The 27,563-nt window shown below is 39.3% G+C and overlaps 2 protein-coding genes and 1 long non-coding RNA gene across 6 annotated transcripts; 1 reads left to right on the top strand and 2 right to left on the bottom strand.

Annotated features, from left to right (window-relative positions):
* The first annotated feature begins 31 nt into the window (after window positions 1-31).
* On the top strand, window positions 32-3,437 carry LOC148661644 (uncharacterized). Its single transcript, XR_015939579.1, has 2 exons — window positions 32-284; window positions 595-3,437. It is a non-coding gene; the product is annotated as an uncharacterized LOC148661644 (long non-coding RNA).
* On the bottom strand, window positions 1,245-18,287 carry as3mt (arsenite methyltransferase). Of its 3 annotated transcripts, none has more exons than XM_088635671.1 (11): window positions 18,268-18,287; window positions 16,766-16,820; window positions 15,631-15,758; window positions 15,242-15,392; window positions 13,789-13,925; window positions 13,430-13,499; window positions 12,989-13,070; window positions 12,444-12,575; window positions 12,083-12,225; window positions 10,955-11,089; window positions 1,245-1,364 (listed from the first exon to the last, which is right to left on the bottom strand). In XM_088635671.1, the coding sequence occupies exons 1-11, from the start codon at window positions 18,270-18,272 to the stop codon at window positions 1,260-1,262; spliced, it is 1,143 nt and encodes a 380-aa protein (XP_088491797.1). In that variant the 5' UTR covers window positions 18,273-18,287; the 3' UTR covers window positions 1,245-1,259. The 3 variants fall into 3 exon arrangements, with proteins under 3 accessions (XP_088491797.1, XP_088491796.1, XP_088491798.1); XM_088635670.1 differs by lacking the exon at window positions 18,268-18,287 and adding an exon at window positions 17,670-17,975; XM_088635672.1 differs by lacking the exons at window positions 16,766-16,820; window positions 18,268-18,287 and adding an exon at window positions 17,670-17,978 and having other exon boundaries at window positions 15,631-15,694.
* A 3,240-nt stretch (window positions 18,288-21,527) lies between these two features.
* On the bottom strand, window positions 21,528-25,329 carry borcs7 (BLOC-1 related complex subunit 7). 2 transcript variants are annotated; one of them, XM_088635667.1, is made up of 5 exons: window positions 25,101-25,329; window positions 24,467-24,576; window positions 23,992-24,035; window positions 23,863-23,883; window positions 21,528-23,442 (listed from the first exon to the last, which is right to left on the bottom strand). In XM_088635667.1, the coding sequence occupies exons 1-5, from the start codon at window positions 25,249-25,251 to the stop codon at window positions 23,391-23,393; spliced, it is 378 nt and encodes a 125-aa protein (XP_088491793.1). In that variant the 5' UTR covers window positions 25,252-25,329; the 3' UTR covers window positions 21,528-23,390. The 2 variants fall into 2 exon arrangements, with proteins under 2 accessions (XP_088491793.1, XP_088491794.1); XM_088635668.1 differs by having other exon boundaries at window positions 24,514-24,576; window positions 25,120-25,284.
* Between the last annotated feature and the right edge of the window lie 2,234 nt (window positions 25,330-27,563).

Raw genomic sequence — 27,563 nt, 5'->3', positions numbered from 1 at the left:
GTTATTTCTCCCTTCTATTTGTTCCGCAGTGTCCAGATGTTACATTCAGCCTGGCCGGTTGACATGAGAGAGATGGAAACATCATACCTGGCCTCGGAGATGAGCTTGTGTCCTGCAGAGCTAAGGCACGCACAGGAGAGCTGCAGTGCACAGCAGGAGACAGACACCGAAGAGAGCCTGTGCCGGCCAGATGCACCGGTCACTGAAGGGAGCTGCTGTGGCAAGCAGAGGGCAGTCCTGCCTGCACTGCATTGTGCAATAATCGAAACACTTTCATTCCAGGTGTTAATAATAATAATTAATTAATAATTGCTTACACTTATATAAAGCTTTTCTGGACACTCCACTCAAAGCGCTTTACAGGTAATGGGGACTCCCCTCCACCACCACCACCAATGTGCAGCATCCACCTGGATGATGCGACGGCAGCCATAGTGCGCCAGAACGCTCACCACACACCAGCTATCAGTGGGGAGGAGAGCAGAGTAATGAAGCCAATTCATAGATGGGTATTATTAGGAGGCCATGATTGGTAAGGGCCAATTGGAAATTTGGCCAGGACACCGGGGTTACACCCCTACTCTTTTCGAGAAGTGTTGTTATACTTTGACTGTAAACATGGCTCTACTGCTTTGACACTCATTTTTCGGTGGGGGGGTGTCAGCAGCTGCTGTCTGTAGCTCTTTTTACATGTCTCATATCTTTTTCCAAAAGTGCCAAAAGTGATAGCTACAGGATTAAGTGGATGAGCCAATCCAGAGCTCATACAGTACATGTCCATATTATCACTTTCAACATAAGACACTTTTTTAGCAACAGTTTCATTCTGAAAGCAACAGTTGGTATGAGACTAAACAGGTGAGTAAAACTGAAATCTTAAGACTATAACTTAATACTGTTTAAGCAGCCCTTATACAAATACGTAACTGGATATGGAGTTCAAATATAAGTAAATTAGTGTACATTTTCTTAAACTTTATACTATGCTGCTCAATTTACTTAAAAAATATGTAAATTCAGTTCAGTTAGACACAGATAATTAGAGCAATTCTAATGATTTGGGTTAATTTGCTAGTATCCACATAAAGCAAGAGCCAAAACAAAGCTACTCATTACAATTGTAGGCCTGATTCTAGACAGTGATTCTTTGTGTGGTGCAACTCACTCAAGATGGGCTTCCTTGTGTGAGCCACCAAGGAACAAACTTTCTGGGTCAATAGAGTTCCCTTCTCCTGCAGCCCAACTCCAGCCTGGTTCTCTCACTGGCAGTCCAATCCTTTGGCACCACAGCACCCTCCAGTGGGGAGTCTTGTATTCCCGTGTTCAAGAAGATCAGCAATTTCAAAAGGGTCTGTGACAATTGTCTGGGGAAAAAGAAGGATAGTAATATACTTATAATGTTATATAATGTAATTTTTCTTTATTAGCCCTATACAATTTCTTGCATTAGGAATTAGTCTTTTCGCCTACCCCAGCTTTTCTCCATGGAGACACAGACACACAGACAGGGAGAGAAGCTTGGGGTCAGAGCGCTGGGTCTGCCATTGTACAGCGCCCCTGGAGCAATTAGGGTTAAGGGCCTTGCTCAGGGACCCAACAGAGTAGGATTTCTCTGCCAGCCGCAGGATTCGAACCAGCAACCTTCCAGTCACAGGCGCAGATTCTTAGCCACAGAGCCACCGCTCCGCCCCAAGTACTTCCAGTGCTAGACAATTTTGTATATTTTAACAGAAACAAGAAACTCATATCAACGATCTGTGGACTGCGCTGCGGCATGATTATCAGGAATGGTTTTCAAACAAAATCTAAAAAAACAAAACACTTATGAAACATAAGATGTGTGTATATATTAGTGGTTCCATTTATAACATGGATAGAATTCTCCTGATAAAAACTGCAAGGAAACAGCTACTTGCTTGGTGATCAGTACATAGTTAGGCATCTTTAAAAAAAAACAGCTGTCTTGTCTGTTATTTCTTCTTAATGGGGTGGCTGTGTAGCACAGTTATTAGCATTGGTTCCTCACAGCCCTGGGGCTCTGGGTTCAACTGCTGTTTGTGTGGTGTTTGTATGCTTTTCCCATGTTGGTGTGGGTTTCCTCAAGGTGCTCTGGTTTCCTCCCACAGACATGCTTGTAGGTCAACCAGCTTCTGGGAAAACTGCCCCTGTGCGTGCATGCAGGCATCCCATCTAGGGTGTATCCCGCCCTGCACCTGTTGCTTGGAGAAGGCTCCTGCTCCCACACAACCCTGTATTAGTTTAAGCAGTTAGGAAATGAGTGGAAGGATGGATGGATGTTTTTAATGCCAGATATATTAAAGCAAGAATTCATGCAGCCATAAAAAATAGCACTTCTGATATTGAGCAGACCCTATCGTGTCTGCCAGCTTCTCTGAAAATAAACACAGCAGAGCCTGATTACATCTTATACACAATACACATGAATTGAGCAGGATTTCACATCTTAAACCTTTAATTCATGATTTGTTAAGCATGTGTTTATGTATTGTATATATATACACATGTAATATGGGTGTACAGATAGAACTTATGAAGAGGAAGTAACTGTGAAGATGAGTTGTTCCTTCCAAATACTATGATAAGGAGGCCAGGGGGTTAAGTGTTTGAGGAGATGGCATCTGTGACCCTGAATATCAGAAGAACTTAAGTCAAAGCCAACAAATGAATTTTTTTTATCTTATCTGTATCATAAGAAGCTTAGCTCGAACATTCTGTATGTGCAGTTAGCAGAAAATGTTTATAGCACTGATTAAACTGATAGAAAAGTGCACTGAACTTGAAGAAGCTAATGCTCAACCACAGGCTAAGAGCAGGCCTAGCCTTACAGTGGCATTTTTTTCTTCGTTGCCTCCTCTTCTTTAATGAAGAGCTGGAAAAGAGATAGACCATGGCAGCACAGGGGCGGTCGGTCCACCACATGGCACACAGACCAGGGCCAGGGAGTTTCCAGCCTGCTCAGTCAAGCTCCCTTCATGCTCTCGGACACTTGTTGAAACATACAGGCTGTGACACAGACACCTTCCACACATCCTCAATCTCCATAACACATCCTAGGACTTTTTGCAGGACTGCGCACACACACACACACCTTACTTTTCCCCCCTACTTTAAAGAACAGGCATGAATCCACTCATATTTCTGGGAGGACAAAAGAGAGAAAGTACTGTAGTATTAGATTATTGTTCAAGTAAATGTTTAACACATATTGCTCCTTTAAAGTAAATAATTGGCAAAGAAGATTACATTTTGTGCTCTCTCACTCAGCGGCATTAACCAAGACAAATTTACATCTATACATGTTAATGTGGGCTTGGGTAGACAGGTAGATGACAAGAAACAACTGTGCAGCTACAAATGATGTTTTCAGATGTGAATGTCTGCTGATGCAATAAGACATAAATAAAATACTCTCCACATATTGCCTATTGTTTTGTATTCTCTGTAGGTCACCGAGAATACGACACTATTTGCAGCATTTCCAAAGGAATAATGTGCTGCACGTGTAACACAAACACTGCACAAATAGACAAAGACACAGAGCCGGATATAAAACTGTATTTTGTCCAGTTTTCTTAATTAGTTTATGTGGAGAGTAAGAGGAAGGAAGATTCACATTTTGACATTTGGGTTGGACATTGCTGAATTTGTTTCCAACATATTTCTAATTATTATTACCCGTCTTGATTCATAACCTATCATGTACTCCCACTGATTCTTTTGTCATTTGTATTTTGTTTTTTGTCATTCAAAACTATTTTAAGCAAAAAAAGCCTTGGAAAAAACATTTAGGTTCAGTATTCTACCTAGACATGCTGCAATTGCTTACTTAACATCTTTAGTGCAGAAATGGTCCTGTAAATATGTTTAGAGCACTAATAATGATGTTTATTGTTATGTACTGTCCATTAAGCATAAGGTTTCTCAATGCACTTTTCAAAATGACGATGGCTCATTCCCTTAATCCACTATCTCCTGGGATAGTTTTTTTGTATCTCTACACAGAGCTATTATACCTCTACACAGAACTGTATGAGACTATTACTGTGCAATTTACTGTCAAACCAGGGATCAGTAAAATAAAAACCCATTGTATTTAAGCTAGCACAATGCATAAAAAAGACCACTCCACTCCAAGAACAAGAGGAGTCCCACCATCTGGAGTGAATCCAGGCTGTGCCAGTGTCTGCAGCCAGAACTGTGGGCCGGGTTCCATACAGCATACAGGGAGATCTACAGAGCACCTGCTTTCAGGATTACGATGTACATAATAACATCTGTGTTGACCTATTATTTTAATTTTCTAGACTCTGCACAATGTGGAGAAATGATCAAAAATAATTAAGGATATACCGTTAAAAGTGCATAATTTCTATCCAGGGATGTTATGTAAAAATTGCATAACGTACTATTAAGGTTTAATTTAGAAAGCTGTGTAATATTTTGGTCACTATGACACCAGAAAGATACTGGGACTATGGAATTAGCCCAGGGAAGCGTGAAAAGAAACATTCCCAGAGCAGCTCATGCTATGAACTCTTTAAGTTTCAAATAGATAAAACTACAAGGGACCCAATTCAAATGGTCAAAATCCACAAAGCTACCTAATTGGACATCATCTGGATCCACAATGCAACACAAAACGGAGAACACTACAAGTGAAAACTACAGAGTGGTAAAACAGAGAACTGAGGGACTTTTTACACAAAGTGTTGTGAAAATCTGCAACAATCTATTCAGCCATGTTGCTAAAACTGATACCTTTCTCCTTTCAAGAAATGGCTGGATAAGATCCTTGAATACCAGTAACAAAACAAGATGAGATCCTATGATCACTTGGCGACAAACAAGCTTGATGAGCTGAATGGGCTCCTCTAGTCTGTCACCCCAAAGACAAATAGATACATCAAGAAACCACATAGCAATTCATTATTGGAGTATACACTACAAAAAACAATGAATTTTTTAAAACAAAAATAACACAAAATCAAAAGAAACCTGTACAACGCTATTTGAAAACAAGGTGTAACTAAAAAGTAAACTTGTGATTGATAAATTGGGCTTCAATGTTTTACCAACTTTATCTTTCTTTTGCCTCTGCTGCGGACAAGGTTACAATGTTTGATAAATTCACATGCCTCTGGCCCCAGCAGGAACATTCTCTGCTTTGGCAGTTCCTGTACAAGGTTCCTGATCTTTCCCCTATTTTACACTTTACTCCTGGCAAGCCCTGAGGCTGCTTACAAGAATACCACTTCAGTGATACTTAATCCATTATACCTAGATAACGTGCCAAAAGATGCTGGCTTGATGCATCCATCTATAGTAGTGCTACTACAAATTAAACTTAATGAGCACGATAATGATGGTTAAGTATGAGTTATCTGACAATGCCAAATGGTGGAGTAGATGTGTCAGATTTCACACATCTATAAAACAGCAAAAGGCATATATATACTTGGCCAACACTGTCAAGTTTCTGCAGGTAAAGCCAAATGCTACTTTTAAAAAGATAAAGGTCCGGGCCTGATGCCGACATTAGTTCTATTGTACTAGCCATAATTCAGTTAACATACTTGGATGTAATTAGGAAAGAATGTGGACAGGTTCTGCCAAGTGTTATTTCCAAAACTCCCTGGTATTCTGACAGCAGATCCCATAAAACCAGCTGAGTAAACAAAATGTCTTTTACTTCCCTATTGATATTGATTTGTCCATATGGGAGTCCACAAAAAAGTTGCATGATCTTGGATGACCATATCTATTTTTTTTTTTCCCATTCAAGGCTGGGATGTCTTCTGTGAGAAAGTATCTTCTCCCTGTGTTCACTAGATACTCCAGTGTCTTCACACATTCAAAAGATATGCTGGCTATGTCGATTGCTATCTCTGAGCTGAGTGTAAACTGCAAAGGACAGGCGTGTCAACCAGGGTGGAGTCCCACTTTACAACCTATCTTTCTAAAATAGGCTATGGCTTGCTGTGACCCTTATCAGGAAATGAGGGGCTTTCAGGTAATGGACAGATGACCTGCAATTATCATCAAAAGCGTAGGGTTAAAAAACACAAAGTACATGGTTATGAATTCTTTGAAGTGGTAGTATCTAATCATGATCTTGGTGGGACACTCTTTCTTCAGATATTCTAGGTGTCTTCAAAGCACCTTCCCCTGAAGAACTGGTTAAAATGATTCAATTCAGCCAACATTGAGCTGCTTTAGGTAATTAAGGAGTGAGCTGCAATAAAATGCGCATGCAACCGCCCTCCAGGTCATCCACTGTGAACTTCTGTCTTATTAGACTATATGTGGTCATTCAAGGCAAACTGGACATTTCTCAACAGGCCAAATCCACCAGTTGACAAACAAACTGATTGTTTCCAGCACATTCTATCAAAACAGGATAGTAAAAGGATCATTTTGGAAACAAAGCTCTTCCCAAAACTGTGTATACCATGTGCAAATATGGCAGATGATCTACTGTATATCCACTGAGCTTTTCATGATCAAAACAGTCAGAGGGAATGAAAAACACAGATGCACAAGAAATACAAGAATAAAAAAAATCAAAAAGATCCAAGACAAAGATTCAGGAAAACTTGTCCACAAAGGGGCGCCACTGACCCATCAAGACTGAAATCTCCATAATAATACTGTACTTGTTAAACAGAAGCCATAGCCAATGGTATAGAGTTTGCTTTGCAGAGCATAAAATAAATGTTCCTCTCTGCCTCCTAACGCTCTCTCACTTCCTTTTGATTCTTCTGCACACACTGCAGTGAAAAAGTTCATGAATCCCCATTATAATTATGGGAATTGCAATGTTGTCTGATGTGTGAAAAAATTAATAACTAAGAATCAGTCTGTGTGAAATAAGTGCCTGTCCTATTTAATGGTTAGAAACGTTGAGACTTTGATCATAACTTTACAGGTAAGTGGGAACATCATACCATGATCAGACGAGATTTCAGAGGACCTCAGGAAGGAGTAGTTGATATTTATCAGTCTGGAGAGGGTTAAAAATCATTTTTAAACATCCATCCACTGTCAGTTTACAAATAGAAAATATTCAAGACCATGAGGACTCTACTCAGGACCAGTTATACTGCCAAGAACTCCCCAAAATCAATCCAGAAAATCACCCAAGAAGTCACAAAGAACCCCAGATTAACATCTAAACATGAGCAACCCTCTGTTGTTGCAACAGATGTCAGTGTTCATGCATCAACCACTGGGAAAAGACTGAATATGAATGGCTTTCCTGGGAGGACAGGCAGAAACTGCTGCGCTCTAAAAAGAACATCCATTAAACTCCTGGAAGAATATTCTCAAAAGCTGGATTTTCCGTCCACAAAGTGAAATGTATTGCTGGAAAAAAATCACTGTGTTCCAAACCCAAAACATCATAACTAGCACCAAGTATAGTGGTGGGAGTGTACCATTCGGTTCTGCTGGACAGAATGCAATCATTGATGGACCAACACATTGGATTGTATCAGAACATTCAGGGGGACAACGTCAGGCCATGCATTCGTCAGTTAAATCTTGAGTGGGTCATTCTGTGGGTTGATGACCCTAAACATAAAAGCAGATCTTAAACAGAATGGTTGAAGAAGAAATTTTATTTTTTTGATTAACCAGACCTGAACCCCATTGAAATGTTGCGGCACAACCAAAGCCAGCTGTTTGTGAAAAGAAACCCTCACAATGCTACCAACGTGAAGCAGTTCTGAAAGGAATAATGGATCAACATTTATAAATAGTGCGAGACTAACTGACTCAGGTAAACTAGTGGAAGTCACTGATGCACAAGTGGTGCCACCAGTTACTGAATCTAATGGTTCTCATACTTAGTCACACAATGATATCCATTATTGGATCATTTTACTAATTAGATAATACAAATATATCTTGTGTCTTTGTGCTATAAACTTAATCAGGTGAGCTTCATCTTTCATTAAGACTTTCATGAAGATCTAGCTACGTTTTAGGTCTAAAATATACAAGAATATTTATCATCCTAGGAGGTTCACAAATTAATTTTAGGTACTGTATACTGAGTGCCTTGCTGTTAAAGTCCCACTGTGGGTGTCAAACAAATCCTACAAGCACCGACTGGCATCACCCACTCAACTAGGTGCCAAAGGCATAAGCATAGCCCATGTCTAACTCATGGTTGCCACCAAGCAAGGTATTTACATTTTAGCTTGTAGTGCAAAAAGAGGCAGCCACCTTGACACATGATGCAGATTTACGTAGTGAACTAACTATCAAAATAAAATAATACATTAAAGGATGAATTAATTTAATTTTCTTATGAGCTTTCCACTTTCCAGCAATGAAATTGAGAAAAATGAGGACTCCCAGCTATAGTTCTCCCATGTCTAAAGCGGACCATGGGACATCCTGGCCAATGTGCTTGACACTACTACACCAAAATCCAAAATGATCTGTTTTTTTTTCTTGTTTTGCTATCAAAGGGTAAAACAAGAAGCATTATAATAATGAAGCATGGAAGGAAGTAGAACCAAGGCTTTAAGACACAGGGTGACACTTAGCATTTTAAAGCTCAGACTAAACTTTTACTAAATACCAAAATACCAGATATTTACGTTTCTTTTACCCTCACCGTTGAGTTTGCAATCGCACAGATGTCTTTTTCATTCTCTCAGAGCACTATTTCACCTCTAGGATTAGCCTTGTCAGGACTGACATACAGTAATGGCCAAGTGACAAGTTTATCAATGATTCTTATCGCCCAGCTTTTTTAAATTTAATTCAAAAGTATAATCTCAATGTTAATGCTTTAAAAGTGGTCCAGCGAAATAAACTGCAAGGTTACATCTCTAGGACACACAGCTGACTGGCCTTGAAACTTAAACTGTTGACACTGAGTGGGGCAGCACCACCTGACACTGAAACACAACCAGCCAGCATTACAATTTTGGGTGGATTCAACAACTGTGGTCTTTGTTCTTCATTGCTGTCAAATCGCCAAATTCACAACAAAAATTAGATGGATTGCTTGCCCACAGTATGTAGGTACCCAGAAGTACACCAAAGTCGAAAAAACAATGAACAATACTTCCATAAGTTTCACAAGGTTATCCATCTACCTGTGGTGTATTCTTTAATCCAACTATTAATTTGTGTCATTGGCAATTATTCTACCTAGATCTGTAAACACTAAAGATTAAAAGGCACCTGTAAAACCTACAGAAGTGTATTTCTCAAAGTCCAAGGTTGAAACACTTCTGAAGACTGTCCAAGATGAGACTTCCTTCCTTTGTAATGTGTAAATATGTTAAACAAGTGCTTATTTACTTTACTGAAGAGAGTCGTCAATCTAGTCTCTGATCAGACCAGCAACTTTAACAGCAGCCAAGGCTTCTCATGTTTAATGATGTTACCCAGGACTCTAGAACCCACAAGTTTCCGGACATTTAAGGCTCATAACTTAATTGTCAGATTGTTCTAACTCAGTAATATGGAGATTGCCAAGGACTTTCCCCAGTTAAAAAATCACCTCTGTAAAGATTTTATATTTAGAAAATTGGACCAAGTATAATCAGGTACTGAAGGTATAATCAGGTAGATCAGGTAATTTGCAGTAGCCCTCCTACTTTGAATATGTTAGGGTGCCACAACTGAGAGCAAAGAGGGCAATAAAGTTAAGACATTCTTCAATACCAATCTCTTCCTAAAGTAAAAAAAAACTACAAACATTACTCCTCACAAATGATTATAAGAGTAAGCAATTCAAAATAAATTAGGTGTAAAATTATTAATTGCAGCTAAGATATGTACATACTACCATCTTAAGTGTTGGTTCATATTAATTTTTTTGTTATTTATACAGAAGTTTTAAGGATATTTCATGCTTTTCCAAAACGTTTTTTTAGGCTCTCCTTACTGTGCCTTTAATATGAATCTCCTTGAGATACAGTGAATACAGAGTGGTTAGTGAAGCCAGAACACAAATGTGCTAAATCCCTATTTCTTTGCTTTGTCGGTTATATTTATCTGGTTCACATCTGCTGTGTGGTCTTATCAGCGTGGTCCCATTACTGTGGGAGTAATGAGAAGAGCTGATTAACCGGGTCCTGCCGCTGCTGTGTGGGGGTGAAGAGCCCAGGAAGGCAGGAGATTCAGCCTGTATTACCCCAGCTCTGGGGAGGAAGAGTGGGAGTGGCTGATTGCAGCTGGCTTGCTCCACATCCCCACTGCAGGACAGAGAAGGACCTTGGCAGGGGGGGAAGTACAGACCGTTGTGGTTGAGTGAGAATGAAAGAAAACAGAAAAGAAATTCTCCACACTTAACTCTGCCTAGAAAAGAAAAACTTGACCAAGCAGAAACACAGCTTAGTGCAAAGTCTGAGCTTTTACAGTGCCAGGATGTGAACTCTTAACCCCACCTCTGGATCCCCCTAATGGGCAGGGTTAGATTCCGTCTTCACCCAGGCAGAGACTGAGTCTATCACACCTCACTATGATAGTTTATTCGACCCTATTTATTTTTAATCACGCATCTTATATATCCATCTCACATACCGATAACCCAATTTCATTTTTTTCCTAAACTCTTAAGATCGCTTAAATTGCTAACTTGTTTTCCACATCTTATGCACGTATGTTTTTATTTCTTAAATTGTTCATGGGTTCATGTTGTGTTAATTATAGTGTAATGGTAGTTTATATCGTGTTATGTCTTTTACCTGTCTGCAAAGCTAATTTTCCATCTGGGACAATAAAGGAAGTAAAAAGTGCATCAGGAAGCTGGCCTGACACTGAAAGTGAGGTTAATTAGTTATTCTTCATTACAAGGCTGGTAGACAGTGTTAAAGACGTCAAGTCTCTACTTTTACCCACCATCTTATCTAGATTTGATCAGTTAAGGTATTAAGGTCCTAAAAATGTGAAAAGTTCAACGAGAACACACCTGCGATACTGCAGGACAACATCCAGTAGAGGCAGGCTGGGTCTTCACCACTGGCTGGAAAGAAAATTCTTCCGCAAACCTGGAACCCTTCAAAATGGCCGCTATCTCTCCATCCACCTCTGCCACCTGACCTTCCTGAGAGAAAACAAATAAAAACTCAAGCTAATCCAAGAATTTGAATCTGGGTTGATGACCAAAGAAACATCTGTGTTTTTACTTTAAACTACATTCATCTGTCACTTATCTAAAACCAAATCTAGCTGGACAAGTTGTTCTAAGCTACAGTATAGGTATTGTGTGTATTTGATGGTCCTTTACACTGTGTATATAATGTATTATTTCATCAACAGGGTATAACATTTCTTAAATAATTAGGTCCAAATGAATCTAATAATCAAGTTAACTTTTTGTGATTAGTTCAAAGTCACACAAAATTGAAATTAAATAAAAATGTACATTCTTCAACACTGGGGAATAAGATTTTGATATGCCAAGTTAAGAGACAACTCCTTATGACTCTTTCAAGTGAACAGGTCCCTGTTGTTTGATGAGGCTTGCATTTGTATCTTGATATGAACACAAAATGACCTTTGCTTACAATGATAAGATAAGATCACTTTATTAGCCATATACAATTTCTTGCATTAGGAATTTGTCTTTTTGCATACCCCAGCTTACTCTCCATGAGAGACACAGGCACATAGACGGGAAGAGAGAAGCTTTGGGTCAGAGCGCAGGGTCAGCCATTTGTACGGCGCCCCTGGAGAAGCTGGGGTTAAGGGCCTTGCTCAGAGGCCCAATGAAGTAGGATTCCTCTGCCGGCTGCTAGATTTGTACCGGCAACCTTCCAGTCACAGGCACAGATCTCGTCCACCAATGAAAGGTTTGTTTAATTTGAATGGGAATTAAAAGAAAACCTGATCAGGAGTGTGAAGTGAAATCTGAAATTATTAAATCATAATATAGGTAAAATTCAATTAAACCTGAAAGGTAAATAAAATAATAAAACAGCTTTAATTAGACAGAATTAAAGAAAACAATGTTCAAAGAAAATCTGAGGGTTTTGGACCAAATAAAAATGGTGTCCTACAAATGATTATTTAAGTGATATAGTACTCATATTCCAACCTGAAATGTGTAGTTCACATCAAATTCCAGCATCTTCTCAAAGCCAGTAATGGTCCCATTATATATGACCTGACGTCTTTCCCTCGGGCAGCTCTTAGGTATCTTGAACAGGCGATAGGTTGCAGAAACAAACTTGCAGTCACCTGGAAAGGTGGAGGAAAGAAAATTGCAGTTTAATGACACAGTAAAAACTCGTACGGTGGCAGTAAGACAAATTACACTATGTAGAACGATGTATAAAGTAAAAATGAATTCATAATACTAAAACTGTGGATATGGACCAGTTTTTATCAGCCTTATCCTACTGATGCATTGTATGTGAATGTTAAAACAGATTGGGTACTTCCCCCGTTGAACTCACCAATCAGGCTCTCCAGTTCCTTGTTCCCAATGGTAATATAATGGGCAGTGACCAGTCGTGGTGTGCCAAATCCCACTTCTTCAGCAAACTGCAGGAGGTCTTTCCACCACAGGGCTCCACCCAGACATTCACCTCACAAGGGAAAGAATTTCCATTACTGTGGCCCTTAATGGAGCTAAAACTCATGGAGTAACTCTACCTTCATCACAGCATTTTCTAAGTCATGCTAGCGTCCATTTTAGAAAAGGTACAAGTCTCTGCCAAAAATGTCTATCAGTGCCAAGAACGGAAAAAAAAACATCAAAACATTTCAAAGATGTGGAACTCTGTATATATTAAAAATATTATTCACATAACTTGCGAATGTTAAAATGAATACATTACCCATGCTTATATTATTACCTGGGTTCAAAAGGTTTAACAATCGAGCAAAATATTTAAATGGAAAAAAGACTAAAAAAGAATGAATTAAACCACTGAGTTGGAATTATAACACCATCACCAACTACTGAAATAATGCTTTGTTTAACTAATGTTACCCTTACCCCATAACACTTTGTGCGTTCTGACTTCCTCTGGTAGCCTTTTGTTGCTGTAGACATCACTGAAATACAGTTCCCCACCATCCTGAAAACAGAACAGTCCTGTAGCACACTGACACACACGCCACTTACACTCCTCAGAGGAGATCATTGTCAAGACATTCAGATGTCTTCCCATACACAAATTGAACAACGGAAAAGAACGGTTTGTAAAACTGTGGAGGGCATCTACTACTGACCTTTCTCTTGAGAGATTAGATTCATACCTTTATCATCAGAGACAAAATTCTACTGAGCATTAATTCCTAAACCAGCTACGACCTCAAAACAATCATTCACACAGTGTAGGTAATTCAGGTGACCTCATACGCCACTCGATACAACAATGATGTCACCTACCTTTTCTCCTACCCAGTAGAAACACTCTTGAGATTCTCCACCTACCTTTAACACTCTGTAAGCTTCCCTCAGCACTGCAGACTTATTGGGAGACAGGTTGATCACACAGTTCGATCTGCAGAACAATCCACAGGCCATCAATGCTGATACCATAACACTGCATTGCCATTACCAAACTAAAAAGTGAAATGCACCAGCTTGAGAATGCTTTATAACAAAATCTGATAGAGAACTGTTCTTGAGATGTGAGGCTTACAGACTCCTTTTTCCTTGCGCAGAACAAATACAAAATTCTTATATGTAGTTTCAATGTTCTGGTTAGAACTCTCATAATGCAGTGAAAAAACTATCATTCTGTATAGTACGCATTACATTCAGGCTTTCCAGTAAAATAAGAGACTCACATGATGACATCGTACGTGTTCTCTTTTAATCCTGCATCCTGCAGAGCCTCAATGTATCCCTTAACAAAATCCACATTCGGATGGCTGTAGCCAAACTTCTTCATGTGGTAGTCGATGTACTTTTCAGCCACTTCCAGCTAAAAGGAGATATCGAGATTGATTAATACTATACTTTAACTCTGTGACTTTATACACAGTGACCAAAGACCAAGACTCCATCAGAACTGAAACCAAATCTTATATCCCCGCTCGAGGAGCAAACATGGAAAACCTTGAAAGATATTAGGTGAGAATTTGTTAATGAATGAATACGTCACTGTTTTAAAGGCAATAATGTGAGGCATATTTAATCGTTACACATATCATAGAAAAGGAAAGCAAATGACAGCTATAATATAGTCCAACTAAATGTATTTATTACATTGAATGGATTTTAAACAGTTTCTGCAGTTAGCAATGATACTAGCCACTAGCTTTCAAACTGCAGTGAGTGGTTAGCAGCAATGTTAACCACTGGACATTGTGCCTCACAAAAATGTGCACTTTTTTCAAATGTATTAATGCAAGTATGTTCATTGAATGTATGCAAGAAAGAGCTAATTGTGCATTATGATGAATTACAGCATTATCCTTGCAAAAATGTAAAGGATTTTTATGTGAAGCTAAGATGTTCTAAGATGAGGTCTAAGATGTGTTGCCTATGATGCTAGCATTCCAGTATGATTCCTGTATAACATGAAATCTGTCTTAACCGAAAATGCAAGCATTTACATCTTACGGATTTCAGCTTTTACATTATGAAATGACTAAAATAACTACTGCCAAAATAATCAGCACTTCAGTCCCACTTGAAATCTGGATGAATTTCAAACTATGCAGCATCTTGTTACACTGGTTAAGCAACACAAGCCCACCACTGCTTCAGCAATTTCACACTGATGGACCGGTTTCTCCTTAAAAAAACAAACAGATCTGACTGCTGCTCCCCCTAGTGGGTCCATGGAACAAAATTTCATGCAGCACAGTACGGGTCTCATCATTGCCCAGCAGATTGTCAGAAAACGTGGGGCTGAATATACAAGAAAGGTTTGAATTTCTACTGAAGAAAATCCACAAAGGGTTTGCTGTCTTATTGTTCTGTGATTTACTGTTTGTATTCAAAAGAGGTGCTAGGATGCAACAATGTTCCCTGTGGCAAATTTCTATTAACAAATTAAATATTTGCGTTTACACTGGTTGGCAACCATGTGTTTCTATTCAAATCGACTTTCTATTCTGGTTTACCATGTTGACTCTAACCCAGATGTATCTCTGGGGATTGTTTAAATGATAACTGCCTTCAGCTACTGCGTGTGCATTACAACCTTTGTCCTATTGTAAAACAATAGTATACTAACACCTTCCCTTCTCAGACAACACTGAACCATGGCCACTGGAGTCCACTGGACAGTACCTGCTCCTCAGTCATGTCAATGCCAGTGATGTGCCCCTCCTCTCCCACCAGCTGGCTCAACACATAGCAGTCCTGCCCGCTGCCACTGCCCAGGTCCAGCATTCTACAGCCCTCCAGGCACTCTGGCACCACCAGACCGCACCCATAATACCTGCAGTGGGCAGATTGAACAAGGTGATCTGGCTTCCTCCCAACACAGGTGTCCCGTGATTTGTAGGACAACCACTTTGTGAGAACAGCTCAGGCAGGGAAAAGGTAGGAGGTGAGTGCAAAGATCAGTATGACTGACCACAAAAAGGACAAACATTATGGGGAAAAATGCAACATGTATTTTTTTTCCAGTGTGACAAAAACATCTGGGATAAAATCCACACACAACCACAACCCACCTGCTGGTGACTTCTGAGTGCACTTCCTTCAGGGCCTTGCGGATAAATGCTGGTGTAGGTTTGGCTGGGGAAACACAGGCATTGCTCTTGAGATCAGAGGTTTTCTTCAGCTGCTTCCCATAGTAATCCTATAGGGAGACCAGACCATCTGCAATCCAGGATTTCAGGGTTTTCTTTATATTCCTTTTTTATTATATATTTCTTTAAACTCCATTATATTTAGTCTGTGCTTAGGCTACAGTTCCTAATAATATCCCCAACATAATCAAATCCCAATGAGAACAATGTCTGGACTGATATAAGACCAAATTTAAAAGAACACCTGTTTATGCTTTAACAGCACATGGAATGGCAAAAGATGAGTAGTATTTAATCTGTCATAACCAAAGCAGCAATGAATCTAAACACTGTGAAGAGGAAGCAGCAATCCTGATCCTGGTACTTCATTTCTGCTGCTTAGCAATACTATCTCAGAGTTGTGATGCCCTAACTAACTCTCTGACTTGGTGTGCTGTGGGTACAGTATAACACTGTAGAACACCGTGTTCCTTTAAAAACATTACCCTCTTTGTATAGAAGAATACATTGGTATATACCAGGCAGAAGGTATAATTCTGTCACAGACTAAAGCATGTTACAAACACACTTCACAGGTCTCTTTACCGCAGATCCTGTGACAAATGGGCAGCAGTCATTCACACTAGGATTACTCATCTCACCCACACCACTTATAAACATTCTGATATGAATAAGGCATGGCATTGTAACATAAAGTTCCCAAAATACTCATATACTGACAAGTATAATAATTTTTATATTGCACTTTTCTCACAAAGGATCCTTAAAACACTTCACATATAGGAGTGGACACACTTGATCTAGCACTGTAGTGCATCGCTCACCTAAATGACAAGCAGCAGCCATTAGACTGCAGTGGCCCCAGTACAATGAAGATCGGGTATACAAATGAGAAACTGATTAAGCAGTTGAATTCAGATAGAACTGAAATCATGTTTAGGTGACTAGGGGCAGAGTTGTTTTGTTTCTGAGATCTGATGTGATCAGGCTACAAAGTTCTAACATTCTCATCATGATGATATAATTTTACAGGTATCCACCAGAAATAGTAAACTACCTTCACATCAGCATAAACGCCTATGCCTTGGGATCCACATCCTGTTCCGCATTCACTACAAATAATTAAAAACAAGATGAATTACAGAGCCAAAACCACAGAAAGAAATATATTTTTGGCCAGATAAAAAAAAGCATAATTAACAGAGGCAGAAACCTACAAAAAGAGGTGGTGGTGGGGAATTACTTTTTTATACAAAGAATGCAAAGGTTCTTAATCGTCAGGTTTCTCTTGTATCATTTAACAAAAACTACAAACCTATACAGTACTTTATAAGGCCTTTTTCATCTTTAATTATTCTAACTTTACTTGCTTGGCGTTTAGGAGTCCTTTAACTAGGGCAATCAGAAAAAATCACAGAGCAAAGTGTAAATGAACTTCGCAGTCAGACCAACTACTATTTGCTGAAGCTAAGCAGTGAGGTGTTTAACTTCCCAATCTGAACACGAACATTGTATTAGTGTGGATATATGATTACCGGTACATGTCTTATAATTTACTAATGTTTTATTAGTAGTAGTCATACCGATTAATAGTAGCAGTAGTAACATGAATTAGTAGACAAGGCAATGACCGAAACCAAAAAAAAAGGCGACTGATCTTGCAGTTCTAAGAAAATTATGAAATAATTATATGTCGATTATGTGAGCGTGAGAAGAAGGCATACGTACTACTACACAATAAAGCTACCACCATAAAAAGCAAGAACCTATCGGCAGCCGAGCAATCACAGTAAATGTTGGTTGAGGAGACCATAGGTAACAATCCTGAAAACCTCTTAAAATGATCGATATTGACACCTGTTAAAAAAGCTTGCAAGGGTGGATAAGACTAAGGTTATATTAAAGAGAAAAATAAGCATGGCATACATACTTTTAGTAAAATAAGTATTGCCTTACACTACCTGCTTTTTGAGCAACACTCCGCCATACTGGAACCACTTTGCAACAGCCGACTTCCGGTAAAACCATCCCAGAATACGTCGCGACAAATTACCCAAACGTGCAATAAACTATTATATAACAATGAATTTGATTTTTTGTTCTTCTGTTTTCCAGGGTATATTGAGCTTCTCAAACCCAATTCTAAAACTGTAGATCAGTGCTGCAGATCAAAGTGCTTACGTTTGCTTTTTTGCATGTGAATGTTATATTACTGGATTTGTAATAAATCACATCAGGTGCTAAATCTTCTTTATAATCCACAGTACTCGGTTGTGTGTCTTTCAATATTTGACGTGGTGTATCCCACTTAAAACGTTGTGACGTCACACTTTGATCTACGAAAGTGATTAATGTATATCGACATCCCCGCACTTTAATTTTAAATTTGAAGAATTTAGACAAAAATAAATCTTATTTAAAGGTCAATTAGAACAATTAAACTTGTATAAAATGTTTTTGTAATAGTTCATGATGTTAATGCATGCATTTATGCATTTCAGATATCCTTGAGCTCCGTGAAGTTGCCCCCCTACAAACAGCACAAACGATGAAACCCACCTCATTCGTTAGTGCTACGTTTGTGCCATTGAAAGTAGCGTTTGTGCTGCTTTCGTTCCCGAGATATAGCGCCTTGTTTTTTCGGTGGTCACGTGACAATGCACGGTGACTTTGACCTCCAGTGACCCCGCCTGCCGAGTCCAAGCGCTCTGTTACTGGTGCGAGAGTAACAGTTGCAATTGTGCTGGAAAAATACTGGAAACATATTTTTTATTTTCACAAAACAGAAGTGAACATATATCTGAATTCTTTAATAAACTGTCATTATCCGTGTGTTTGTATTTACAGGGGTCTTATGCGCAAACATGAAGCGATGAGCTCACAGTCCTTCGTGTTTCCGGCCAGTCCTTGGTGTAGAATAGAGCATGAGGGCACACCTTGACCTCTGAAGACACAGGTATGGGTGCCTGTGTTAGATCCTCAGGTGAAGTCGAGTCTTCTGCAGTCATGACCCAGACATGTTTGCTTGTCCTGCTCCATGAAGTTACCCACCCGCCCGTCGAACAGCACAAACCACGAAACTCACCGCAGTCGTTAGTGCTGCGTTTGTGCCGATCTGTGTCGCTGTAAGTAGCGTTTGTGGTGCTTTCGTTTCCGAGATACGGCGACTTGGGTTTTCGGGTAATCACGTGACTATCTCAACTGAAGTTTACAGGTTACAACAAACTTGGTAATCTAACTCCTGATTGTGATAAAAACAATGGGGACAATTTGTTTTCCGAGTCTGTCTGGTCGGGTGGGGTGGATGTTTCAATATATTTCAATATAGCGCCTTTTCCTGGCTGTGACGTCACTCTGTGACGTACAAAACAGCAAAGTCACGACCACCTGATCTTTCATTGTGATCTTTTGATCAGTTGACCCCAGCCTTACATGAATAAACAGTCTTACATTTAAGGAGGAGTTACTTTGTTAGTTCATTAGGTTAGGTGTTTTCTTTTAATTTTTAACCATGTTCTCGAAAATAATTTATTGTCTACTCCTTTCATTGGTACAGTTTCCAAATTACCGCTGGTACAACACGAGAGCCCATATTCACATTTTTAGGTATTAGTTTCAAGATCGATATAATTTAACAATAAAAACCAAAATTGAAAGCATGAGCATAATAATTTATAATGATCATAGGCTTTACATTTCTATTCAAGCAGAAGGTGTTTCCCCTACCTTAAATATACGATTAAAATTGTTCAAATACCATGTATTCATTACAGAAAGCAGCGGAGACAGTTATATTGCAAATAAAAAATGTATTTCGAAGAGTGCGGGACATGGTGAATCAATAAAGACGTTAAAAATAAACCGATGTAGTTATTTTGCCAATAAGTAAAGCATTTAAAAAATAGATTCTCATTGTCAGTAAACAAGGCGATCCACCTGGCACTGCTGGCTCGAACAGTTCTCAGACCCGTGATTGGCTAAACCCCCGAACAGTTCGGGGCGCGATTGGGTGAAGAGGGAGACTCGACACTCTGATTGGATAAAGCGCCGCAGCGGAAGTTCCGAGAACATGTAGATACATAGGTGATGGGTGTTCTTATTGGTATATGATATGGCGTACCCCCGACAAAACGCCCACCCCCGTGTCGCGACATAGAGCCCACATATCGCATATGAAAAACGCCCCCCCGCGCCCATGTCGCATATCGCGATATGGCATACCCCCCCCCCCCCCGACAATATGCCCCGCCCCCCATCTCAGGATATGCTGACCCCATGTTGCGACACAAAGTACATATATCGCGACATGTCTTATCTGGGTGTCCTGATATGAGACCTTTGTTGCGACAGCGGTGCCAGGGTGACATAGAAGCAAGGCGCCAGTCGTAATACACACTGCCGGGATATACATGCGATATACATGGGGTCCCTATCATAACATGCTGCAGAGGTCTTGTCGCGATGGTATCCCACAGTTACGCATTTGGCAACAGCGTGTCACGGTAAGGTAAGAAAAGGAATACGTGCCTTAGAAAATAAAACCCATAGATCTTAAAATCACAGTTATTTTAATAATAATAATAATAATAATAATAATTGCTTACACTAATATAGCGCTTTCCTGGACACTCCACTCAAAGCGCTTTACAGGTAATGGGGACTCCCCTCCACCACCACCAATGTCCAGCATCCACCTGGATGATGCGACGGCAGCCATAGTGCGCCAGAACGCTCACCACACACCAGCTATCAGTGGGGAGGAGAGCAGAGTAATGTGCTCTGATTGGTAAGGGCCAATAGGGAAATTTGGCCAGGATGGCGGGGTTACACCCCTACTCTTTTCGAGAAACGCCCTGGGACTTTTAATGACCACAGAGAGTCAGGACCTCGGTTTTTACGTCTCATCCGAAGGACGGAACAGCAGCCAGTGTGCGCCAGTAGGCTCACCCACACATCAGCTATCAGTGAGGAGGAGAACAGTGATGAAGCCAATGCATAGACGGGCGTTATTAGGAGGCCATGACTGGTAAAAGCCAGGGGGAGATTTGGCCAGGATGTTGAGGTAACACCCTGGAATTTTGAATGACCCCAGAGAGTCAGGCCCTCGATTTTATGTCGCATCCAAAGAACCACACCTTTTTACAGTATAGTGTCCCTGTCAGTATAGGACCCACATGGACCGCAGGGTGAGTGCCCCCTGCTGGCCCCACTAACACCTCTTCCAGCAGCAACCTTAGTTTTTCCCAGGAGGTCTCCCATCCAGGTACTGACCAGGCTCACACCTGCTTAGCTTCAGTGGGTTGCCAGTTGAAATTTGCAGGGTGATATGGCTGCTGGCATTTACATACAAGCACAGGTTTGTGTCATAGATGGTTAACTTGTTGGCATGCATCATGTCTTAGTATTATTCACATCTAAGGAGGCTCATATGTTTATGGATATTGATTGTCTTTCAAATGTTAAGGGTACGAGTTAAGCTGTAACAGCACTTGAACTCGGCAGACAGGGTCACTGGAGGTCAAAGTCAGTGACGTCACGACCCCGATAAACAAGGCGCTATATCTCGGAAACGAAAGCGGCACAAACACTTCTTTCAACGGCACAAACATAGCACTAACGAATGAGATGGGTTTAATTGTTTGTGCAGGCTGCGGGGGGGGGGGGGGGGGGGCAACTTCACAGAGCTCCACCTGTCTTCTAACTGCTTCTTCTAGTTTCAGGTATCTTACAAGGTCTTGTGCATCGCACGAAGAGAGTATCAGCGAAGATTCATAGCAATGGACAGGCAATATAATCAAAAAAATAAGATGACCTCACAGTAATGTTTTAATAATTTATTCATATTATCATCATTAAATCAACATTAGCTACAATGTACTTCTAAAAATAGACTAAATCATTATTTACAGGTATTTCCACTGTAAATTTAAAGTGATGTGTGGGTATTTACTTGGATGCATTTAATACTTAGCTTACGACAATGTAAACCCTCATAACAAATGAAACTTGAGTTGTCCATCATCAGAAGATTGCTACTCACAGGGTAAGTGTTGAGAAGTAAATCTACCACCCACCCATTTTCTAACCACTTCATCAAATTTAGGATCAAGGTTGAACCACACCAGTCTATCACAGGGCATACACATTCACACCACGGCCACATTTCTCAGAAGCCAATTAACCTTATATAGATACCCAATATGTTATTGGACTACAGGAGGAAACCACAGCACCCAGAAGAAAGCCACATGAACATGGGTAGAACACAGTTGTGCACTTTGAGAGGAGTTTCCAGAAAACCGCCCTGTAAGTATAAGGAATGATCATTTTTGTATAAATCCATACAGATATTGAACCCAAGGCCCCAGTGCTGCTCCACTGTGCCTCCCAAGTTACATCTCACTTAATATTTTTGAAAATGTACATTTAAAAAAACTAAAATCCTGTTTTTCCAAAGAACCACCACACCAATTAGAATAAATTCACCTTTTCCATTCCACTTTTATTTTTCCCCCCCCAAAGATACACTTACACTGCATAATGCTGTTCCAGTAGTATTCAGTGGTACAAGTAATAATATGCAGATAAATATTCCAGAACTATTAAAGTTTTATCACCTCACGCAATTTATAAAAACACTTATCTGAGGCCAGAGAGGAAGCTTGCATTTTCACACACGTGACAGGAACTGAAGGAGCAAGGTTTTCTGTGGAAAAATTCTGTGGAATGTTTTTCATCAAGGTCTTCTCCCTGGATCAGCCTCGTTTTCTGTTAACTGGAGCTACACACTTTCTTAACGGCCTTGATTTTGATCCCTTTGATGTTTTCAACAGCAAAATGTTTCCAGTAGTTTCTGTTACCCACACATCTTGAATTAGTACTTCTTTCCAACTTTCATAGAAAAATCCTTGTGCTGCATTTATTGTTCAAAAACATCAGACCGTAGAATTTGATAGGTGTATATTGTACCTTTATAGTGCAAATATTAAACATTAATTTCATTGCCATGAATATAAAACACTGCAAATGAACACTGTAATGTGAATCACTCTCTAGTGTATTGAACTGTAGAATTTCATTTTTTTTCACCTGACTCTTATATCTGCTATGTTGGGGTTCCTACAGTAACCAAGCTGCTCTCAACAGTGTGGAGTAAAGATGAAGGGACCACTCTTACTCCCTGTGAGATGGGTAATTTAGCTAAGCCAACCAACATGTTTTTAAGAGGTGGGAGAAAATTTTTAAAAGCCCAGCCAAGCCTTAAGCAAACACAGGAAGAGCATGACAAATCCCAGAATTCCTAATTATGACATGTTCAGTGCTCACAGTATTTTTAACAAAACTTGGCTCTTTTGTTTTACATTAGATTTTCATCATAGGCAATTACATGACTGTTTTCCATGTCACAAGGGACCAAGTACAACTACGTAATATTAGCTCTTTTGATTAAAAAAACAATAGTGCAAAAAGCTTACTCAACTGCAGTATTTCAACATTTTGGGTTCTTAGGGTTTCACAAACATGAAGAACCACAAAACGTCACAGAAAGATGAAACTCAGTCCTAATATCCAGGCTGTAAAATGCCACCAACCCTGTCTAGTGGATAGCGACAATTCCTTCTGAGTGCATTCTTGGGATTACAAAGGCTGCCCCATTTGAATGAAGGCTCCCAATTGCATGCTTATTTTAGCAAGTGTATTAACTGATCCTGAAGGTTTCTGGAGTGTTCAACACTGTAAAAAGATAAAAATATCCTATTATATTAGTAACTTTGGATTCTTACAACAATAAAAAGAACTCTGACCTTAAAGTGGGTATTTATTTATCATTTAAGCAGACGAAAGGAAGACGATAACAGTATGCTTAAAAAATACAGACTAAAGCAGATACTGGTATTACAAAATTAAACTGATGTTTTACAGACATCGAGCCATTAAACTAATAATTGTAATTAGCATTGCCAGCTATTTCTTATAAAGACATTAAAATTAAGGTCACACAATTAATTTATGAAACAACGGCATTACAAAGTAATGGCCTAGAAAAAGTCATTTAATAGCAGTATGTACAATATGTTCCTATTTTTTATCTCTGAATTATAGCTAGCAATCTAAAACATCTATTTTTTATGTGACAAAGAGACTTTTACTTACTTTTTCTGGATGGCTTCTTGCCTGATTGATAAAAAGTAAAATTGTTTAACATTAACTGCATCATCCAATAATTAAATTAACAAATACTCACATATTGCTCAAACTCTTTTGCTGTAAAGGCTTACTTACTGATATTGCAAGTGGGTGGTTATAATGGACATTTTTCTCAGACTCTGCAGAAACAAAACATAATGAACATTATTCTATAATTAGCATTGGCAGCTTCATTTATACAGTCTTTTGAAGCTTCTGTACCTTATTCCTACTAATGGTCCAATGACAGTTTTCTTACCACTTTAATACTAATAAATCCCTTTAAAACAGTTGGAAAATAAGTAAAACAAGTGTAGAGACACTTTACCAAGTGTCATACCTCACCAACATTTGCCAGAATTGCCCATATATAAGTTGACGTGCTGCACATTAGAATAAAGGTGCTCAAGATAACTGAAATAAAAGAGCTGAATGCCCAGTACATTAAGTACTACATAAAAAACAATTAGCTTAGTTAAATTAAAAATAGAGCTTTGTTGCTCCCTCATCTAAAATTGGCTTTTAAAAGTCTATTTTATAAGCCACTGTCAGCTATCTTGCATTGACTTACAAATACAACAGCCATTTTATTTTTTACAGTTCTTGCTTCAAGCTTACATCCTCCGAGTGCAGTATGGCGTCCTCTTGCATCACCATGTTGCGCGCCGCCTGCCCTAGGAGCTAGAACATAAGAGGTTACTCTGTGACGCTTGGCATTATTAATGCATCTGGTCACCATTCGTAATAATAACGTGGCTGGATGACAGGCACCGCAAGACAGGAGTTAGTACCAAATATCGCAACCATTATCTATTAACTAATATTAATACGCCCTAGCGGTGTATAATGTTTTAAACCGTAGAAGCTGTATATTAAGACGTCTTTCTGAAATCATATTCACATTTGCAGAGAGAAACGTTAACCACAGATGACCAGCTAATATACTGATCCCCAAATTGACACCTAAATGAAAAGAGGCAGCTGCTGTCACGTCAGTCCCTGACATAAACAAACCAGTGATTTATGCCAACAAGCGCAGGCCCGTCGTTGTCTCTAAATCCACATAATAATTAATATGACGTATATTTTTTGGTGCATTTAACTAATTATTAGCAATTTAGCACTGCAAGCTACTGCTTGCCCAAGCAGACGGCATTACCACAAAACAAAATCATACCGATTCAGGTAAAATGTGAAGTCCTTACCACTAATTTGACTCCTTACCTCCTGGCTGCGAGACCCCTTCAGAACCTGACGAGTGAGAGCGATCACGTCTCCGCTGCAGGAGCTCACTTTTTCGGATAACAAACCTTTCACTGACTGGCCGAAGCGGGGCTGCGGTTCAGGAGAAGCCATTTTTAAACCGGAAGAGCTAGAAAAGACGGTGAGACAACTTGGACAAACTGCACAGCGTATTAAAAATCGCGAAATGGCAGTTCAATAGTGAGCTGTAGAAAAAGCACAGGTCTAATGTCATTTTTGCCATCTTGTTTTTCCTACAGGCAGCAATATATGACTCGTCACTTTTTACTACCTACCTGCACTGAAGCATTGTTTGAAAATATGGATAATCATAACCTTATCTTGTCCAAAAGAATAAGTAATACTGGAGTAATATGTTTGCTTTAGTGTGACATAGTATTTCTATTGAATAAATAACTAAATACATAATTCATGCATGTATCATAGTCTTCAGAGTACATATACAATCACACTTTGGGTGTTTATGGATTAATCCAGCACAATTTGACACCTTTCGTCTTCTGTCATTAATATTCTACCTTACATATTGAATTTAACAGAGAAGCATTATTTGAAGCTTTGTAGTTTGTCTGGTTTTGTACAAAACATTGATACAATCTTAGATGAGTCAAATAAGCATGAACATGTTTAATTTGTATAACATTAAAAGTCACACATATAGTAACTTCAGCAGTACTGAAGGGGAGCTTGAGCCTAAACCAGCAAGCAACAGGCAGGGCAGGATACACCCTGGATGGGACACAAAACCATCACAATGCAAACACAGACACACACACACTCATATCAGTGCCAATTTTCCAAGAAGCCAATTAACCTACTAGTATGTCTTTGGACTGTGGGAGGGAACATGAACACCCAGTAGAAACCCACACAAACACAGGGAGAACATACAAACTCCACACAGACAGTACCCCAGGAATTCAACCCAGTGCCCCAGCACTGTGAGGTAGTGCTTAATACTGCGCCACCACCAGCCTAGAAAAGATTTCTTCCAAAATGGAAAACCAAATGTCATCCAGCACTCTCAGTATAATTAATACTGGACCATCTTGAAAAAAGTGCTGTTTCGCCACTTTTTGGTTTATAATAAAAGAATGAATGCTACAACTGAAAACAAGTTATGGATGTTTAGAATGTTAAGGACTACCTGATGCAGAGTGGATTTTTAATTTTTGATTTCCCGTGGCTTTTAATTGTTTGTATTTTATAATAAATACATTAAAACATGTAAATCCTCTACACAAAGCTTTATTTTCTCAAGAATTGACCCGGAATTTATGTTAAGATATGATTAAGTTTAGGAAAACTTATTTTGTATAGTTGTATAGTTGTATACTTTGTATAAGTTCTAAATGAAATATGCTTGAGTGTAATGTCCACTATATTATGTTAGACTTATTGTTATCATCACCTAGGTGAGTACTACATTTCAGTGATGGATAGTGATCTTCTCCTTAATGAGATCACTATACAAATCCTTTTCATTCCACATCCAATTATAAAATAAGAAATCTTGTTCCCTGGTAGCCAGCACCTCTTATAATCGTCTGTTGACCCAATAACTGCAGTCCGCATCTCTGTTCTTTTTCAGTATGTAAAATGTCTGAATCAATAAGGCTCTGACGCACTACTCAAAACAGAACAGCGATTGAAAATAAAACAAAACCAGATCAATCTCCTTTAACAACTAACACATTACACTGAAGCATTGCCTCCTTTAACGTCAAGGCTGCTGGTGGTGAATTTAAACAATTTGCCTCTGAACATTGCATTTCACTGCTGATGTTCTTGCATGTTTGACCCAGGACATTTTAATCTGAGGGTATTTGCATCCAATGCAATGTTAAAGAAGGATTTTTTTCTTTTTTTCAAAGCACTTTCTTAAATGTAAATTACGCGTAGATTTGAAAAACTTACAATGTCCTTGAACACAAAGCACCACCCAAACATTGAACTGGAGTCCATTTCCCTCTTGATAAGAAAGTGGAACATAATAGGACAGGTTTGAATCTATTGCAATAACACAAAACCCAGACACTTGTCACTTTTGACCTGCGGCATACAACATTCTGCTCTGTCTTTATCTGTCTCATCCTTTGAACCTCTTGCTTTCTCATCTGGACTCTCTCCCTATTCTTCTCTTCCAGTTACGTTCTCAGCATCATTCTTACCATGGAATTGCTGTCTATTATTTTGATCAAACGTTCCTCGTAAGGAAAAACCTATACATGCTATGAACATGAATGGAAAGCCAAACATTTGAACACATTTTTATTCAGTGTTTCAAGGTAATCACAGTAGGAAAACTGCATGTTACCTATTTTCCCCTTGAAGAGAATAACGATACGTTAACAGCACATATTATTACAGCAAACTTTTGTTTCTGATTGTCGGTTATGTTTGTT

This window comes from Lepisosteus platostomus, chromosome 6, assembly GCF_059453375.1.
Source record: "Lepisosteus platostomus isolate fLepPlt1 chromosome 6, fLepPlt1.hap1, whole genome shotgun sequence".
Taxonomy (NCBI): Eukaryota; Metazoa; Chordata; class Actinopteri; order Semionotiformes; family Lepisosteidae; genus Lepisosteus; species Lepisosteus platostomus.
This window is presented reverse-complemented; position numbering and strand designations above follow the sequence as displayed.